This window comes from Papio anubis, chromosome 10, assembly GCF_008728515.1.
Source record: "Papio anubis isolate 15944 chromosome 10, Panubis1.0, whole genome shotgun sequence".
Taxonomy (NCBI): domain Eukaryota; kingdom Metazoa; phylum Chordata; class Mammalia; order Primates; family Cercopithecidae; genus Papio; species Papio anubis.
The window spans coordinates 73,506,533-73,526,493 of NC_044985.1; the positions used below are offsets into that span (position 1 = coordinate 73,506,533).

At 35.4% G+C, this 19,961-nt stretch overlaps 1 protein-coding gene across 15 annotated transcripts in view; it reads left to right on the plus strand.

Moving 5' to 3' along the window:
- Positions 1-19,961, plus strand: part of PMS1 (PMS1 homolog 1, mismatch repair system component) — a 91,116-nt gene that overhangs the window by 15,341 nt on the left and 55,814 nt on the right. For 14 of the 15 annotated variants that reach the window (XR_635605.4, XR_002516197.2, XM_003907726.4 and 11 more), the window contains 2 exons: positions 5,394-5,496; positions 17,694-17,857. Coding sequence is in view for 13 of the 15 variants with exons in the window: in XM_003907726.4 (XP_003907775.3) it covers positions 5,394-5,496; positions 17,694-17,857 (267 nt within the window). In the remaining 2 variants the exon portion in view is untranslated. The remainder of the gene's footprint in view (positions 1-5,393; positions 5,497-17,693; positions 17,858-19,961) is intronic. The other variant, XM_009182604.3, reaches the window with a different exon arrangement.

Here is a 19,961-nt window from a genome sequence, read left to right on the forward strand (position 1 = left end):
TTTTCCACGGTAGGTTATATTACCTCTTTACTAGCATGATTAGAAATGTATTTATAAAGTTTAAAAATACCTCCATATTAAATATTAAATTATTTACAAATATACCCAGGCCTGCATTGCTAAGTTCAATAGATAAGTTGTTAGGAGTAGGTGAGTTGAAACTTATATGGGAGGACTGTGAATAGTATTTGAGAAAAACAGGATGTTCGTTGAAGTCAGTTACATTTAAAAATAAATATTTTAAGTAAGAGTTAATGGGTGCTTTTTGGGAGAAAGGAGTTCATTTTTTAAACTTAATGAATATTCCTTAGCACTCAAAGAACTGAAGTTTCACATATAGAAAAAATATATTTTCAAGACTGGCTTATTTTGAAACTTTTTAGATGAAAATTATAGTGAATGCAATAAAAATTAGTAATTTGGTTATTTTATCTACCAAACTAATTGATGCATATAATTTTAAAGTCACAGGGTTGTAAACCATCCTAGGCTCAGTAGATTGATACGTAATTGGGCACACTATTAAACAGCCATCACCTATAACTCTAGTTGTTGACATTACTTTCTGTTTATTTTAAAATGTTATTAAGAAGAAAAATTAACTTAGACTTTCAGCAGAATTGACTGGAGAAATCTGAAATACATCTAATTCTATGTTCTTTATATACTTGAATGATCAGTTTTCCTAATTTGTCAATTATAAAATAACTTCCAACCTTAAACAGTCCAAAGGAGTAAAGCATTATTTTTGTTTTGTTTTGTTTTCTAATTTTAAAAATTTTTCATAGAGACAGGGTCTCACTCTGTTGTTCAGACTGGGCTCAAAATCCTGGCCTCAAGCGATCTTCCTACCTCAGCCACCCAAATTGCTGGTAGGCATGAGCCATTGTGCCCTGCAGGCATTCTTTTTATATTGACAGAGTAAACTATTGGTATTTTAAAATGGAATTACTGCTTGCATGATCTGTGATGAGTATATCAGCAACTGACACATTTACTGGTAATGGTTTTCTTTAAAATTGTAAAGGCAAGCATAACTTCTTGAAATGTATTGTTTGTAGAGCAATACTTTTGAGAAATTTGTCATCTTCAGTGTTTAATTACTAGTACTGATTACTAAGCACAGTAACTGAGTTGAAATAGTAAAAATCCTGTCTTGACCGTCTCATAAAAATTTTTATAAAGATTATTTGTATATATTATTTCTGTCACATAATAAAAACCATAAAATATTTTTCTTTTTAGGAGGTAGTTTATATATGTTATCAAAGAAATGTTTAAGAAACTAACAACATTTTTGAACTGGATTTTACATGGAGGCTGGTTTTAGAAATACAGAAATGTATTTTTTTTCTTAAAGAGCAGATTCTGAAGTAGGAGTCAGAAGCCTAATTCTAAATCCTGAGTGTTTGAATAGGAGACCTGGCCAAAGGCCAAAGTCAGATTAAGTTTTCTGATAATTTTTTTTTTTTAATTTATCCAGTGAGGTTCAAATAATGTCTTGAATATTGTGTACATACACATGCAAGTTATTTCTACTTGGACTTGTATGTGAAAAGTAGGATGCAGCTGGATAAGATCATTAGACTTGCTTATTCCCCTTTGCAAATAGTATTTCCCCTCAGCGTTCAATGTATACTTTTCTACATTTTGGGGAAATCCCTTCTAAAATGTAGTAGCCATTCATAGGTAAATTCCTTCTAATTCCCACCAAATGTCTTCATTCTGTAGTGTTAGTTCATTTTTTTCTCTCAGAAGAATAAATGTCATCCTCTGCATAACATTTATATTTATGGATTCATTCATCCACCATTTAAATGATTACAATGTACTGAATGTTACTCTCTCCTTGTCAAACTCATTATGCAGTTGACCCTTGAACATCACCCAGTTGAGGTGCAGACCACTCCCTTCCCCCTCTGCCACCACTTTGCCATGCAGTCAAAAATTGACATGTAACTTTTGACTCCTTTAAAACTGTTGACTGGCCTACTGTTGACCGGAAGATAACATATTTTGTATGTTACATGTATTATATACTGTATTCTTACAATAAAGTAAGCTGGTGAAAATAATGTTATTAAGAAAATTATAAGAGAAAATATGTTTGCTATTCATTAAGTGGCAGCTGTTCATTAAGTGTTCATGTTAAGTAGGCTAAGGAAAGGGTAGAGGAGGAGAGATTGGTCTTGCTGTCTCTGGTGGCAGAAAATCTGTGTGTTAAGTGGACCTGCACAGTTCAAACTTGTGGAAGGGTCAACTGTACATAATTTTGTGATGAGATAATATAGGATCTGTAGGTTTGTTTTTATATCACATCACGTTAAGTCTCCAGGGGTTGGAGGAGCAGAATGAGAAGCTGAGTCATTCTGTTTTGAAGATGGAAGTTGGGACTCACTTATTTGTGGGCCCACATGCTATAAAAGGGCCAGGGGAAGCCCCTAGTGTCATTATGATGGTTCTAAGCCAAGGACTCCTGACTCCTTTTCCACAGTGTAGGGCTGTCTCCTATATTTTTTATAGCTGTGATGGAAGAGCTTTAGTCAAAATATGTCTGGGAAGTTTTGAAGCAGTTATAATATTTTGCTTCCTAAATGCAGCTTCTTCACAGGTGATGGAACTCTGTTGAAAGGAGAAAAGCCAGGGCCAAGATCTCCCTGTTGTTAGGCTCCCCATAGTGGGTATCTGAGAACAAGTTCTGCAGTCAGAGTACTTTAATTAGTGTACAATACTTGCACAGGCAGGCAGGCATACTCACACACAGAAAACATTTCAGCCATTCAGGCAAAAGTCTGTATTTCACCTGAATCATAAAGACCCTGAGTTTTCAACTCGTTTTTATGTCAGTTTTCATCTAAAAATTAGCCCCCCAAAAACTCAAAAGACTTTATCATAATTATCTTAAATGAATTTTTGTCAAGAGGATTTTTACCAGAATTATCAGGATATATTCTAAGTTTTTTCTTTACTTTTTATGTAAACATTGAAGAAAAACTCTTTTTTTATTAAACATAAAGTTTAAATGCTTTTATGTAATTTTAATTTTGCAATGATATACTGCAATTTCTTGAAACTCAGTAAACTGGACCAGAGAGTCAGTTTTTAATAACTGATAACTAATATAGCCTCCAAGGTTCTCTAAGGACTTGTAAAACTTTTCCATTTAAAATACTGGTTTTCTTTATTTCTTCTCTTGACACCGGTAGATTCACTCTCTGCCACCATTCCTCAATGTCTCTAGTAAGAATCACCAGTAATGTGTACTGTTAGAGATGCTCCTGATAGTGGAGTTACTGCAGGCTCACATGCTAGGGCCTGCACAGCTAATGAATTCTGAACCTGTGCCCGGTCCAAAAAGAAGTTTCCTGCTCCAGACACAGGGTCATGTGATGAAACGAACTCTCGAAATACAATTCCCTTTCCTTCCTCTGTGGAACAAACACACTGGATTTCATAAATTTATGAGATACACTTATGTGTTTGCTTTATGCTTACTGTCTTTAACCATGAATCGCAAAGCATTTCCTATCTAAATAAATTTTCATAGTATTCTACAAATTGTAATTTGACAAAATTTTAATGTTGGAAAATAGCGGTTTTTTTTTTTTTTTTTTTTTTTTTTTACTTCTAACATAAATGTTACGTTATGGGCACTAAGGTCTTATTTTGCTTTTTAGCACTTCAGTTTCTTTGCCTAGATTAGAGTATATATGTTTAAAGGATGAGCAAGTTAATATCTTGTAAGATACTTTGAAGTGGTTAAAACAAAATCCCATGTAACCTTATAAAGTATTAGCATCATCTTCATCTTATCATCACCCTTCCCTTAAAGATGATCTGTGTAATCATTTATTCAGGACCATCTAGAAGCCACTGGCAAGGTTAGTACTGGAACTCAGAGTTCCAGGGCCGCCTTTGCTCAGTGACACCAACTTTAGGTCAGGTGACTAGTTCTTTGGAGAAGAGAAATAGAATTCAGTTGACCTTGGCATTTTGGAAACGCAGTTGGTTAAATGTAGAATTGTCTTTAAAAGGATAATTATGGAATAATTAGGCCCAGAAAAGAAAATCTCGAGTACTTTCTGTGCTCTAAATTACACTGCTTTTGAACCATGGAATGTATTTTGGAAGAAGTAGATCCCTTAAGAGTACTCAGAAACTCATAACTGTTTTAGGTTCTGCTTTTTTGGGGGGATAGTATCACAGTAATAGCAGCTTGACATAGCGCCCCTAGTAAGAGTTTCATAGACTTCATTTTCAGAGAGAATCTAACGTCCTCTGATGGTACTATGAGCTGGAGAAGCCGTTTCTTTTTGTTGCTCTGATATTCCCTGCATGGTACCAACATGTTCCACAGAGCTGTAGGCCCTACAGTAAATTTGCTTGGTTAGGGCAGGGTGACAGAACCATCAAATATAGACCCACCTGGATTCAGATGAATTCCAGCAATGGGGTTGGATTATTCTGGTGTCTAAATTATATGGATTTACTTTAGAATATTCAGCTCTTCATATAAAGATGGCCAAGAACGATTACTCCCAGTTTTGGGTCGTCATTGGCTCACCAGACGTGTGAGGAGGCTACCTTCTTGCCAAGGCTTTCCTTGCCAGCATCTCCACTCCCCACTGTTTTTTTTGTTTTTTTTCCCGAACAGTAGCATATTTTACTATTGTTGTACTTTCATACCTACCTCATGGGGTAAGTAAATAGAAAGCTGAGGATGAAGCTAGCTCAAAAGAGGGCAGACACTTTAAAATTTGTATTTCTATGACTAACATCTGAGGATATATTTTCATACTGAATGAAATGTCTTCTTGACTTACGCTTACATGTTTTAAAGATTTTTTAATTAATAAGAAATCTATGCTTAATGACTTTAAAGCTCAGTTTTAAGAAAAAATATCTGTAAATATATATATAATTTAATTTTTTTTGGACCATAAACTTGAAATACAGAAGTGCAGTTTCACACATTATATAGACGGGGGAGGGAATGATCACTTTACTGAAGAACTATTCATTTACCAACAAATTTATGGAAATAGTCTGTTAAAAAACAAGTTCCCTTAATACAGTTGAAGTACTTGCTTTTATAGACAATAAGTCATATAATGCATAGAACAAATGGCATTTCAGGTATACTTGTTTGTGTACAAGTGTTTATGAAAGTGAAATACTGAAAACAGTAATTTGCAACGTAAAAAAATACAGGCTGACCTGTTGCTTATTGGTGTAACTCTAAGGAATATTACAAAAGAACTGGTCACAAATGTTTATTAGGTAAAATACAATATTGAGTAAATATATTATGCAATAATCATTTCAAATCTTTATTAATGAACCCATCGCAATATCTAAAGTGTTAGTTTTATTAGACATTTTTTTTCCCCCAGGTTTTAATTACAACAAGAACGGCTGCTGATAATTTTAGCACCCAGTATGTTTTAGATGGCAGTGGCCACATACTTTCTCAGAAACCTTCACATCTTGGTCAAGGTAAGAAAGTAGCTTTGTATACAAACATTCTTTACCTTTTCTGTCTTAATTGTTTCTTTAAAAAAGGAAAAAGTTACTCCGTGAATACAAATGTATTGCTTTGGGCTTGGTCCTGATTAAGGCTAGTTAACTTCCAAGTAAACATTCATCCTTTATGCTAGCCACCGATTTCTTAAATGTTTACCATTGTTCTGAAAAGGAACTGTATGAGAGACTGGACACTTCCATGGACTAGTTACTCTTCTGTAAAAACTAAGAGTATTTATTTTACCAGTGCTGAATCACCAGTGTCATCTTCATATATGAAGAAGATTAATATTTTATTGAAACATATAATACATAATTGATTTGGTAATAATGGTAATAAACCATACCATCAAGATATGATTAGATAATTTTAAATATGTTTATTTATGGAAAACTTCAAACATGCATAAGAAGTTACTGTACTTATCACTCAGTTTCAATAGTTTATCAACTCATTGCTAAAGTTCTTTCATGTAATACTCTCACCCATTTCTTCCCTTTCTATATTACTTTGAAGCAAATACATGTATTATTGTTTCCACTTGTAATGCAGTTGGGGTTTTATATACTTTTATGTAATATTATTACATTTTAATTGATATGTTTTTATTTTTTATTTTATTTTATTTTTCCTGAGACAGGGTCTCACTCTGTCACACAGGCTGGACTGCAGTGGCGTCATCTTGGTTCACTGTAGTCTCTGCCTCCCAGGCTCAAGTGACCCTCCCACCTCAGCCTCTTGAGTAGCTGGGACTACAGGTACTTACTACCACAGCTGGCTAATTTTTGTATTTTTAGTAGAGACAGGGTTTTGCTGTGTTGCCCAGGCTGGTCTCGAACTCCTGAGCCCAAGTGATCCACCTGCCTTGGCCTCCCAGCGTGCTGAGATTATAGATGTGAGCCACTACGTTCAGCTGATAAGTTTTTAAATTTCTCTAAAAACTATTTACTTACAAGGGTAAAAAAGATCTCTTTAGGCTTCAGTTTCACATATTTCCTTTAATCTTTTTTTAGTAATTTCTGGTAATGGGATGATTAAGAGACTATTAAAGCTGTCACCTCTTTAGAGTCATGTTCAAAATAATTATTAGATCTGAAAAGGGACTTGTGGGTTTTGTTTATCCTTCTCCAATTTGTGTTGTAAATTCATGTTTAATTTTGTGTTCCCTCATTGTAACTTATCAAAGTACATGCTGTATATTTTCTGTGTTTTTTTTCCTTCAGTTTTAATGTTAAATTATTGGATTTTTTTTTCAAAAGACTTCTGTGTTCATTTCATGTATAAAATATAAATTTCTTATATTTTAATACTGGTACCAGATTCCCTCACTTGTTCTCTTATTTTGTAAATCCTTAGCTTAATTACTGATTACTTTTGCCCATTAGGAATTGATATTTTTGTTCCACATAAAGGAAATAGTTAATAGAAACTCCTAAGACAACGCACATTTTTTCCTCATTTATTCAGTTAATGAAAATGAGCTCAAGTCTAACAGCTATTTTATTTGATGTAGAATAATACAAATATTATATAGGTTTTAATTAAAAATAATAGATTATAATTCTTTTACTATATATCAAAGGTTAAGACAGAGAAAAGGCATTTTTAAAATATGGCTCCTCTCTAGAAATACTCTGACCCCAGTTCTTACGCGTTCAAATTAGGAAATCATTAGGAGATATTTGAGTGGCTATCCAGTAGAGTACTTTGAAGTAATCTAGTTGCCTTATAAAACTTAAAAGAATTTGTTTTTATCTTAGTAGTGACTGGTCTAATCTGGATGGCCAATGGTTTTGCATCACTCATACTTCTCATGCTTTTCTTTATTCATCTCCATGGGAACTATGAAATAACAATCCTTAGATATGGAATCCATCTGATCTTTGCCCTTTTGCTGTTGATTTTCCTTTTCCTGCTGACCTCAGTCTTCTACCTTAAGTAAGTGAGACCAGGTATGCATATTAAGGAATTTCTGTAGTCAACAAATGAACTTTACTTTCTTTAGTATATTTCTTTTATCTCGAGAAACAAGAACAAATACTTAGAAGATCAGTAGTTGCAAAACTACTAATTGCTTTTCATAACTCAGTTTTTTCACCAAATTATAGTTGATTGGTTAGGAAAACAGCAGAAAGTCAAAGTCTTAATTTTAAGTTGTCCTAGATGGACATATTATATATATCTACAGACACTTTCAAAAGCCTTTTATATTTATATTGACTTAGTGCTGATAGTTTTTGAGTGATTGAATCACATACTCACATTTCACCAGCTGTCATTTAGCTTCCATTTAAATATTTTCTGCGTAAGATAAAATTACAGTTCAACCATCCTAATTTATACCTGTACATGTAGGGTTCTTGGACTAATTTCTCCTGTGAGGTGAACATCCCTGCTTAGCATTTACTCTTCATGTCATCTGATATAATGATACCTGTGGGTGGCATAATTGTAGGTACAAGAACAACTTAACAACAAAATTTTATTTAGGTATTGGAAAATTTGTTACCCCTTTAAAAAACATTTTATTATTATTATCATTATTATTATTATTATTATTATTTTGAGACAGAGTCTCACTCTGTTGCCCGGGCTTATTATTATTATTATTTTGAGACAGAGTCTCACTCTGTCGCCCAGGCTAGAGTGCAGTGGTGTGATCTTGGCTCAGTGCAGCCTCCACCTCCCAGGTTCAAACAATTCTTGTGCCTTGGCCTCCCAAGTAGCTGGGATTACAGGTGTGTGTCACCATGCCTGGCAAATTTTTGTATTTTTTTTTAGTAGAGACAGGGTTTTGCCATGTTGACCAGGCTGGTCTTGAACTCCTGACCTCAAGAAATCTGCCTTCCTCAGCCTTGCAAAGTGCTGGGATTATAGGCATGAGCCACCACGCCCAGCCTAAAAAACATATTTTACAGTGTTTAAAACTAGTTTACTAGAAATTCCAGCTCTGGTTTTTCTAGGTGTATATTTGTTTTATGGATTAATTCAGCCATTTAAAATGATTTATGTGTTTAACAGTATGTCACCCTAAGTTGCCCTTACCTTCTGTTCACTTCCATTTTAAAGCGTTTTTTTAAACTAAAAAGAGAAATAAGTCTATCTTTTAAATTATTGTACCAAGAACATGGAGTAAATTATTAGCTTTAGTCCTGTCATCTTCTGTCATCACCTATATTCCCTTTACCGTAGATAATCAGTATTAAGCTTTCCAAATTGGTTTACCTTCCTGGTCAAACTCTTTTAACATCTCTCAGTACTCTGCCGTAGAAATTTCTTATATATCAAAAGTAGTATTTAAAGGGCTCTGATCATTTTGCTGCTGTTACTAGAGTTTCAGAACATCATGTTCTTTGTAAACTCCTACTGTGTGATTGTGCATGTATTAAAATATCTTTTCATCTTAAGAATGGAACTTTTATTCCTTAAATATTTTAAGAAAACTTTCTGATATATTCAACTAACCATACCTTTACATTAGGAATATAAATAGCTGCCATTATAATAAATGGCGTACCATAGGGTCATGTAAAAATATAACAGGGAGCATATTACAAGACTGCAGTTTAATTCTGGTGTTTGTAGGATGTGCTAAAGTTAGAGAGCTGAATGATTTTCTTGTAAAACATGATAGTGTAATGAGGCCTCCTTCCTATTGTTGGCCAATATTACTTGGTACTTTCAAGGAAGTCCATTTCTTTTTGTTGTTGTTGTTGTTGGGTTTTTTTTGTTGTTTTTTTGTTTTTTGCTTTTGGAGGCAGGGTTCATTTAGAATCAGAAAAGATTTTCCATAAGTATGTTTTATTCAGACATATAATTCTCATTAATAGTTCTCAATTGGCTGGGCACAGTGGCTCACGCCTGTAATCCCAGCACTTTGGGAGGCCAAGGCTGGCAGATCTTGAGGGCAGGAGTTCAAGACCAGCCTGGCCAACATGGTGAAACCCTGTCTCTACTAAAAATACAAAAAATTAGCCAGGCGTGGGGGCAGGCGCCTGTAATCCCACTGAGGCAGGAGAATCACGGAAGGCAGGGGTTGCAGTGAGCTGAGATTGTGCCATTGCACTCCAGTCTGGGCAACAAGAGTGAAACTCCATCTCAAAATAGTAATAATAATAGTTCTCATTTTACTTTCAGAGGATATTTTTAGGTGCTGAAGCAATAATTTATCAATATACAGATTAGGTATAATGTGATCTTAGATACATAACATATATTTAAAAATCAACAGATATCTCTTTTTACTTTCATATATACATTTATATTTTGCCCTCGTGATTTCTGTCTTCCTTCTGTCTAGAGCTACAGTGCATGCCATTATATTTGTCATCTAGGAACTTACTGACTAGTGGGGAACACAGGTGAGTGAATAATGACAAAATGAAACCACTGACTTCCTAAAGAAAGGTTAGCAAGTTTTTCAGAAAAGATGACGTTTGAGTTGGAAGATGGTAGGAGTTTGAAGATGATAGATAAGACATGGAGTGTAACCTTTCGGCAAGAGAAAAATAATGGATACAGATTTTCAAGAGACCATTGCTATCTGCATAGCAATGAGGGGAAAAAACCATAATTTTAAAAATTTGTAGTCTTTAAACTCATTGAAGAACTGTGTCACAGAAAAGTTTAAATGGACAAAGCTCACGGGAGAGACTACGTCTCCCTAGAAAAGAAGTGCCTGGTGGCCATTTGCATCGGTGGGAGCATTAACTGAGTCATAGGTGGATAAAGGAGCAAGCCTTCTATAAATAAGGGATCTTTTATGGTACTAGGAGAAACCTGCAGAACTTTTAATATCCACTTGTGGGCTGACATGACAGATTAGAGTATGGGATCCTCAAACAGAGCTAGTCCAACCCTCACACTGAATCTCAGCAGGACTTTTGTTGAGTAAAAAGTGATGAAGAAAATTAGGACTGAGCTAGAGAAAGAAGAATCTTAAAGCCAGAGGAGAGACCTGATTCCATGTTCAAGACATTTGAAACCAAAGACATTTGAACTGGAACTAAAAGGTTCAACTCAGATAAACTCCTAGAGTTTATCTTTGAAGAGATATGTTATTCACTCTACCTGCTTGGCAGGAAACAAAGCACTTTCTCTGGGAGAAAATATTTCCTTCTTTGGTATCTATTGTTCTTTTGTACACAATGTTTGGCAAAAATAAAAATTTTGAGAGACTTGAGGAAAGGAAAATGGGATCCATAATCAAGAGAAAAAATAGTGTAAATAAACTCACCAATAACCCAGATGTTTGAATTAACAGACAAAAACTTAAAAAAAAACTTATGTTAAAGAATTTAGAAGAAACAATGGTCAAAATTGGTAAGTAGGTAGCAAATTTCAGCAGAGAAATGGAAACTATAAAACTAAATGAAAATTCTAGAACAAAAAAGTACCATGTCTGAAGAATTAATTGGATGGACTTATTGGAGTCAGGTCAATAAAAATGATATACAAACAGAAGCACAGAAGTAGAATGGGAAAAGAACATCAGAGACCTGTGGGGCAACATTAAATGGTCTAACATACATGTGACTGGAATCTCAAGAGAGAGAATGGGGCAGAACAAAATCTGAAAAAAAGAAAAAAAAAAAAAAAAGAGTCTGAGGGCCGGGCACGGTGGCTCACACCTGTAATCCTAGCACTTTGGTAGGCCAAGGTGGGCAGATCACTTGAGGTCAGGAGTTTAAGACCAGCCTGGCCAAAATGGTTAAACCCCGTCTCTACTAAAAATACAAAAATTACGCAATTTTTTTGTGTTTTGGCTCATGCCTGTAATCCTGGCTACTTAGGTGGCTGAGGCAGGAGAATCTCTTGAACCCAGGAATTAGAGGTTGCAGTGAGACAAAATTGTGCCATACGCTCTAGCCTGGGCAACAGAGTGAGACTCCTGTCTTCAACAACAGCAACCGAAAGAACTAATAACAAAATTAAGATTAAAAAAAGAACATGTCTGAGAATGTGCCAAGATTTTTGAAAAGATACAAAGCCGCATACCAAAGACAGTGAACAGAACCAAGTGGAATAAAAATAAAGAGAACCACAGCTAACCACATCATAATTGAATTACTGAAAACCAGTAATGTGTTGGACAGGAGTGTTGTTAAGGCAGTGTATTATACTTTAATTGAAAGTGTTTTTTCTTTTTTAGAGATTCATAAAAGTGTGGTGCTATTTACAGCTTTCATGAAATACTAAAAGCAGCTAGAGTAGAAAATACATTGAATTCAGAGGAACAACAAAAATAATGACAACTGACTTCCCATCAGAAACATAGAAGTCCAAAGAAAATGGAATGACATCTTTTAAGTATTTAAATTTTTCAGCCAGGTGTGGTGCCTCACGCCTGTAATCCCAGCACTTTGGGAGGCTGAGGCATGCGGATCACCTGAGATCAGGAGTTCAAGACCAGCCTTGCCAACATGGCGAAACCCTGTGTCTACTAAAAATATGAAAATTAGCTGGATATGGTGGCACATACCTGTAATCCCAGCTACTCGGGAGGCTGAGGCAGGAGAATCGCTTGAACCCAGGAGGAGGAGGTTGCAATTAGCCGAGACCATGCCACTGTACTCCAGCCTGGGTAATAGAACAAGGCTCTGTCTCAAACAAAACAAAACAAAAAACAAAATTTGATTTAGACTTCTATAACCAGTAAAAATACCCTTTAAAGAATGAGTACAAAGTGAAGGCAATTTCATACAAATAACACAGAGAATCTCCCATGATGCACTAGAAGAAATACTAACAGGATTTTTAAGCTGAAGGAAAATGATTCTACATGGCAGCCTGAATCTGCAAGAAGGAAAGAAAAGCACTAGAAAATGTGTGGAAAAAATGGAAAGACAGAGTATTTTAAAAATTCATTTTAAAAAAACATTTTCACAAAAACAAAACCAGTATATTGTGGAGTTTATCACACAGAAAAGTAAAATGCATGACAAAAACTTTACAAAAGGTAAGAGTAAATGAGGTACACTATTATAAAGTTGTTACATTGTGAAATGTAATTTATTTCACGGTAATCAAGGTAGACTGATAATTTAAGAATATATGTTATACTTTCTAGAGTAACCACTAAAAGCAATACAAAGTTATATAGCTAAAAAGTCAATAAAGCATATAAAATGGAGTACTAAGAATGACATGGCAGAATTCAGTGCGAGGATTTTGGCATAGTAGAAGCAGGAGGTTTAGCTTAGAAAATGGTAGTGTAGGTGTTAGATTATGAAGGGCCTTTTATATCATACCACGTAGTTTGTACCTTACCATTATGAGCCATTGGAATTTATTTTAGGCAGAGGATTGATATCATGTTATTTACAAAATTAACTGCTAGGGTTAATATTCTGTTATTTACAAGATTAACTGGTATTTTCTACTATAAATTTTGTCTTACTTTAAGATACTGTCTTCAACTACTAGGGTTTGAGGGGAGGGAAAGGACTTGACATAAATTGGAGAGAGACTTCTAGGATAGAATAGATAGACCTATAAGACTTATGCAATATTGCAGTAAAAAGTAGAGGGAAGAATCAATTCTATCTATCTGTAGTATCTACCTTTGGAAACAATTGGATGTTGGTGTTATATGAGAAAGGAAGGTTAGGTGTAGTATCAAACCCAAGGAAGAAGATAATGAGTTCCAGCGTGAGTGTAGTTGATTTCATATACCTTGAGGATAGCCAGGTGGAGATAATGAGTGAGCATCTGTCTATAAAACTTAAAAGAGTCGTGTAGGTCTCAGATATGTGTCTTAGTTAACCAATTCTAAGATGTGCATTTTGTCACACTTGACGTCCCTGAAAACAGATTGTGACTTATAATTAATGGCCTCCCAAACTCCTTTTTGGAAAGGCAGCAGTGTTGGATGTTCTTATTGTTGTATCAATTGAATTTTGTGCAATATTGATAATTCGTGTGTTGATTGGAGGAATAAACAACTTCATATTTTATTGCAAGAAATGCTTTATGAGACTTAAAAAGGGAAAGAGTTACAACTAAATGAAGCTGCATTAAGTGCCAAAGGATTGCTGTCATATGCAAAGCATTGAGATTGATGGCACCAGAAGAAATTGCCATATTCATGGGAGTAAAGAAATTTCAAAGCAATGAGAGGCTGATGTGACTATTTCATGTGTTACACAGGACTGTTGTTAAGGCAGTGTATCATAGTTTAATTGGAAGTGTTTTTTTTTCTTTTTTAGAGATTCATAAGAGTATGGTGCTGCTTACAACTTCCATGAAAAGAATCATTGGCATATAGGTAGTAGTTGAAGACACGGGAATGGAGGAAACATCTAGGGGAACAAAGAATGAAGTGAGGTGTCTGTGAATAGGATCTGGTATGGATTCTGGTGTGTGTGTATTTTCCATTTAGCAGTAGAGGCAGAATGCATACCTGCTCTGACTGCTAAATGCATGCACTTCTTGATCTCCATCAGCTTCTGCTCCAAAATTTGTCAGTGACCTTTTTACTTTCCTAAGCCAAAGAATAGTAGCACCAAAGTGTTACTAGTGAGAAATACGATGGTGTTCCAAGGAATTTAATCCTGCTTTTGGAAGTGATGTATACAGTTAAGCCAAGGAAATGCTGTATATAAAAATAGAGGAAGACCCCCGCCAAAAAAAAAATCATTAGTAATGTTACATGCTGATGAGGCACCAGATCAAGAAAAAAGCAGAAAAACATCAACTGTGAGCAAAATAGGAATGTTGCACTTCCTTTAGTATTTTTCCACAAAAATTTTTTCCCCCATCTTGTTTTATTTTTTTCTTATGGTAAATTTCCTTTCAAAAATTACAGTACTATGTGTCTTCCATAAATAAATAATTCAGACAAATACAAACTTTATTACTTTCTCTTATTTTCTTTCTTCAAGTATTCATTTAAGACTTTTTTGTTAAATGCCTGCAGATTATTCGTCATTGTTCAAGGTGCTAGGGATATAATGGTAAACATGGTAGTCCTTTGCTCTCATACTTGTATTCTAAGAGGCGAGGCAGACAAAAGTTTTTTCAAGTAGTGACATTTTCTAAAAAGAAAGAAAACATAGTTCCATTGTAGAAGCAGCAGCCTTGGATAGGGCATTTAGGGATGGATTTTCAAAAGATATGATACTCTGGGCCAGGCACTGTGGCTGAAGCCTGTCATCTCAGCACTTTGGGAGGCTGAGGTGGGCAGATCATGAGGTCAGGAGATCGAGACCATCCTGGCTAACATGGTGAAACCCCATCTCTACTAAAAAAATACAAAAAGTTAGCTGGGCATGGTGGCGGGTGCCTGGGGCTGAGGCAGGATAATGGCGTGAACCCGGGAGGCGGAGCTTGCAGTGAGCTGAGATCGTGCCACTGCACTTCAGCCTGGGAGACAAAGCAAGACTCCGTCTCAAAACAAAAAAAAAGATACTCAAGCTGAGATCTGAAAGAGTTAGCTGTGGAAAGGTTGACAGAAGAACATGTACAAAGGGTCTGAGGTGGAAACAAGTCTGATGTGCTGTAGGAACAGACGGAAGGACATTTGTAGGAGAGAACATAGCCATGGACCAGGTTGTGTGGGACCATGTAAGCTTTATACCTCTTAATTCCCACCCCTTTTCTCCAGTTAACCAGTGTTACTGATATAGTTTGGCTCTGTGTCCCCACCCAAATCTCATCTCAAATTGTAATCTCCATGTATTGAGGGAGGGACCTGTAATCCCCTTGTGTCTAGAGAAGGTGGTGATTGGATCATGAGGGCGTTTTCTCCCATGATGTTCTCATGATAGTGAGTTATCAGGAGATCCAGTGGTTTTTGTGTTTGACAGTTCCTCCTTCATGCACTCACACTCTCTCATGCCACCTTGTGAAGAAGGTGCCTGCTTCCCCTTCCGCCACGAATGTAAATTTCCTGAGGCCTCCCAGCCGTGTGGAACTGTGAGTCAATTAAACCTCCTTTGTTTACAGATTACCCATTTTAAGTTTTGTTGCAGAGCCCACTCACATTAGCATCTTCTGTTTACAGTCAAACTTTTAAGATGCTTTGCACACCACATTTATTTTCTCATCTTGTTGTCATAAAATGTCTTTTTTTCCCCCTTAGAAACAGGGTCTTATTCTGTCACCCAGGCCTGAGTGCAGTGGCACAGTCATAGCTCACTGCAGCCTTGAACCCCTGGGCTCAAGGGATCCTCTCACAGCCTCCCAAGTAACTAGGACTATAGACATGTACTAACGTGCCAGGCTAATTTTTTATTTTTTATTTTTAAAGATGGGGTCTCACTGTGTTACCCAGGCTGGTCTCTACTTCCTGGGCTCAAGCCATCCTACTGCCTAAGGTTCCCAAGTAGTTGAGATTATAGGTGCAACCTGCCACACCTGGTGAAATCTCTATTTTGATATTATAGTCATTTGATTAGAGTTTATCTTGTATTATTTTCATCAAATACATTTGGGTGATACACTTCTGGATCTTTGCAAGTCCAAAAATATCTTCATTTTGCCCTATACCTATCTTAACTGGCTGTCAATTTCTTAATTTCTTCTTAATAGTTAGTAAATTGTCTTCTAGTGTTATAGGTGAGAAATTTGATGTTAGTCTTTTCTTGTAAGAAACTTGTTCTTTCTGTATGGCAAAGTTTGTAAAATTCTTGTCCTCAAAATTTAGGATTTCCAGTAGAATGTAGTTTCTTTTTTCTTCCTAAAATATTCCTCCTGATAATGAAGTAAGCTCTTGAAATTGACATGCCTTTAACTCAAAAATTTTCTTCTAGTATATATTTAATTATATCTCCATTTGTTTCTTTTTCTCCTTTTGGAACTTAAAAACTACTAGTAATTTCATTTTCTCCTCTTGGAACTTTAAAACTACATAAAATTTTACACTACAGTTTCAAAGTCTAATATGTTCCTTATGATTGCCATTTTCTTTGTGTTTTTGCCCTGTGTTATAAGCAGTAGGACAAAAATTGACCTTTTGCAGCAACTTTAGCCTTTTTGACTGATTCACGGTAATAAATATATTTTACATGGCAACCCAGTTCACACATAGCTAATCAAAACAAAAATGTCATGACATAATATTTATCCTAACTATAGGTGATGCACTGTATATTCTGTTCTAATTTATTCTGTCTTTTTATTCTATTTTAGTTAAAAAGAAAAAAGATGATAGTTTTTAAATACTAAATCAGTGGTTCTCAACCAGGGCAACTTTGTTTCCCAGGGAACATTTGGCAGTATCTGGAGATACTTGATTGTCACTAGATGCTACTGGCATCTAGTGGGTAAGAGGCCAGAGATGCTGCTAAACATTCTATAATGCACAGGACAGTCCCCACAACAAATTACCTGGCCAAATGTCAGTGCTGCCAAGGTTGAGAAGCACTACAGTATAAATTTATTTCATTACTCCTCAGTGTAATGATTCTCTACTCTGACTATACATTCATAAGAATCACATGGGGAGATTGATTTCATAACTCTGAGATTACCTGGTGACTAGTAGTTTTTTAATGTTTTAAATGTTTCATTCTTCAGTGTTTTAAAAATATATACCATCGTATATGGTTATGACAAATATTCAGTCCTAATTTTATGTGGCAGTGGTGTTTTTTTGGGTAAAAGCTAGTGGTTAATCTGACAGTTCAGCAGTATAATTTTTACACCTTTATTGAGCTTTCCAGTTAAACTATAAGTTAAAAAAATTCTTTTGTTAGATTATCCTGTTTTTGAATGTTGTTGAAAATGAGGTAAATTTAACTTGGTTATTAGACATTATTTCAAGTAAGAATTTCCAGTGACATAAGGTTATTATATAAACTGTGTAATCTTGTATCTCCTGTAGATTATATTTTAAAGTCCAGAATAAGCACCATTCCCAGGTAGTTTGCACACCAGCAGATTTCATATGATACTGCATTCTTGTAAGCCCATGTTTCTATCTGGTGATAGAAGTAAGATTATGCTTGTTTAGACCACATAGAGGAGGTCATACTTCATAGGTCAGTTTTGTTACAAATAGAAGAGTCTAGCATGGAATCAGAGTAGTTTGCAAAGTTGAGCCTTTGGGTTTCTAGAATTGGAGAAGACCTTGAGTTATAGAAGGGGTTAATTACAAATTGTATATGGATTTGAAGATCTGTGATGTTCCTTCCAAATCTAAATATGCTTTTCTCTTGTCTGTCAACAGGTACAACTGTAACTGCTTTAAGATTATTTAAGAATCTACCTGTAAGAAAGCAGTTTTACTCAACTGCAAAAAAATGTAAAGATGAAATAAAAAAGATCCAAGATCTCCTCATGAGCTATGGTATCCTTAAACCTGACTTAAGGATTGTTTTTGTACATAACAAGGTAAGCATTATTTTATTTTTATAAGTTTCTGGGTATATGATATAAATAAATGAACAGTGTATACTTTCTAAATCAGTTAAATATGGGCTATGACTAAATGTGTGCCCTCACAAAATTTTGTTGAAAACCTAATCACCGTGTGATGTTATTAGGGAGTGGGACCTTTGAGGAGTGAAATTCATGCCCTTAAAATAAAGGAGACCTCAGAAGGCTGCCTTCCTTCTGCCATGTGAGGAGGCCACTACATAGTCAGAGACACCATCTATGAACCAGAAAGTGGGACCTCACTAGACACCAAGTCATCTGGTACCTTGATCTTGGACTTCTCAGCCTCCCAAATTGTGAAAAATAAATTTATATTGCTTATAAGCTACCTAGTTTATGGTATTTTGCTACAGCAGCCCAAAGACAACATGTGAAGAGTCTTTTTTTCAAAATGCTAGTCCACATTTGTCTAGCTTTATCTTTATTACATAAAGAGTGTCTATAATTGGTTGCCTAATATGTATATGATCTGATTGAACCTTTCATTTCTTAATCTCTAAAATCAGGGATTCCACCAGCAGATGTTTTTCATCTAAGAAATGGCTTGAGTGCTTCCTTTTATCAGGTGCTGTGATAGATTCTGAAAATATGAAAACGAGTAAGACTGGTTCTTTTCCTTTAAAGACTTCACAATTTAGTGACATTTTTCACCCTCTACATTGTTTATTCTTTGGAAGAGTGTGTGTGTCGGGCGGATACAAGTATAATTTTGTTACATGGATATGTTGTGTAGTGGCGAAGTCAGAGCTTTTAGTATATCCATCATTAGAGAAACATACATTTTACCTTTTAAATAATTTGTCATCATCCACCCTCCTCCCTGTCTCACTCTTGTGAGTCTCCATTGTCTATCATTCCACACACTATGTCCATACTTGTGGTTTAGCTTCCACTTATAAGTGAAAACATGCAGTTTTTTGTCTTTTTTCTGTATTTGTCTTTTTCTGAGTTTCACTTAAGATAATGACTTCCAGTTCCATCCTTGTTGCTACAAAAGATGTGATTTCATTCTTTTTTATGATTGAATAGTATTCCACTGTGTATACATACACATTTTCCGTATCCATTTATATGTTGATAGCACTTAAGTTGATTCTATATCTTTACTATTGTGAATAGTGCTGTGATAAACATATAAGTACAGGTGTCCTTCTGGTATAATGATTTCCTTTGGGTAGATACCCAGTAGGGAGATTACTTGGTCAAATGGTAGTTCTATTTGTAGTTCTTTTAGAAATCTCTGTACTGTTTTCCATAGACGTTATGCTAATTTACATTCCCATCAGCAGTGAGTAAAGATTACCTTTTCTCTGCATCCTCACCAACATCTGTTATTTTTCGTCTTTTAATCATAGCCATTCTGACTAAGGCAAGATGATAATCTCATTGTGGCTAAATTTGCATTTTTCTAGTGATTAGTGATGTTGAGCATTTTTTCATATGCTTGCTGGCCATTTGTCTTCTTTTGAGGAATGTCAATTCATGTCCTTTGCCCACTTTTTAATGGGATTATTTGTTTGTGTTTTTGTTTTTTGAGCTTCTTATACCTTCTGGATGTTATCTTTGTTGGATACATAGTTTGCAAATATTTACTCCTATTCTGCAGGCTGTCCGTTGACTCTGTTGATGATTTCTTTTGCTGTGCAGAAGCTTTTGAGTTTAAGGGAAACTCCAGCTCCTTTCCATTTTCCAAAGCAGGGCTGGTAAGAGAAGGTAGTCATTTTGTTGCTTGTGAATCTTAAAGGAAAGAAAGGTTTGCATATTTTCTAATTATTCTGTTTATCTGATGAAATTTCACATGGGTATCCTGCAGGAAAGCGAACTACACAGCAATGTGGAAACCTGATGGGGAATAGGGAATTAACATTTATTGAGGGCCTACACAATGCCAGGACCTGTGCTAGGTGTATTAATTTTCTGTAATCCTCACAGCAACAACCAAGTGATGTAGGTATTATATCAGTTTTGCAGTTGTTCTCTGAATGGAATTCAGATAGGTTGAATACTTTGCTCACTGTTGAGTAAATAGAGATGGGATTTGAAACTTAACATGCCTTCA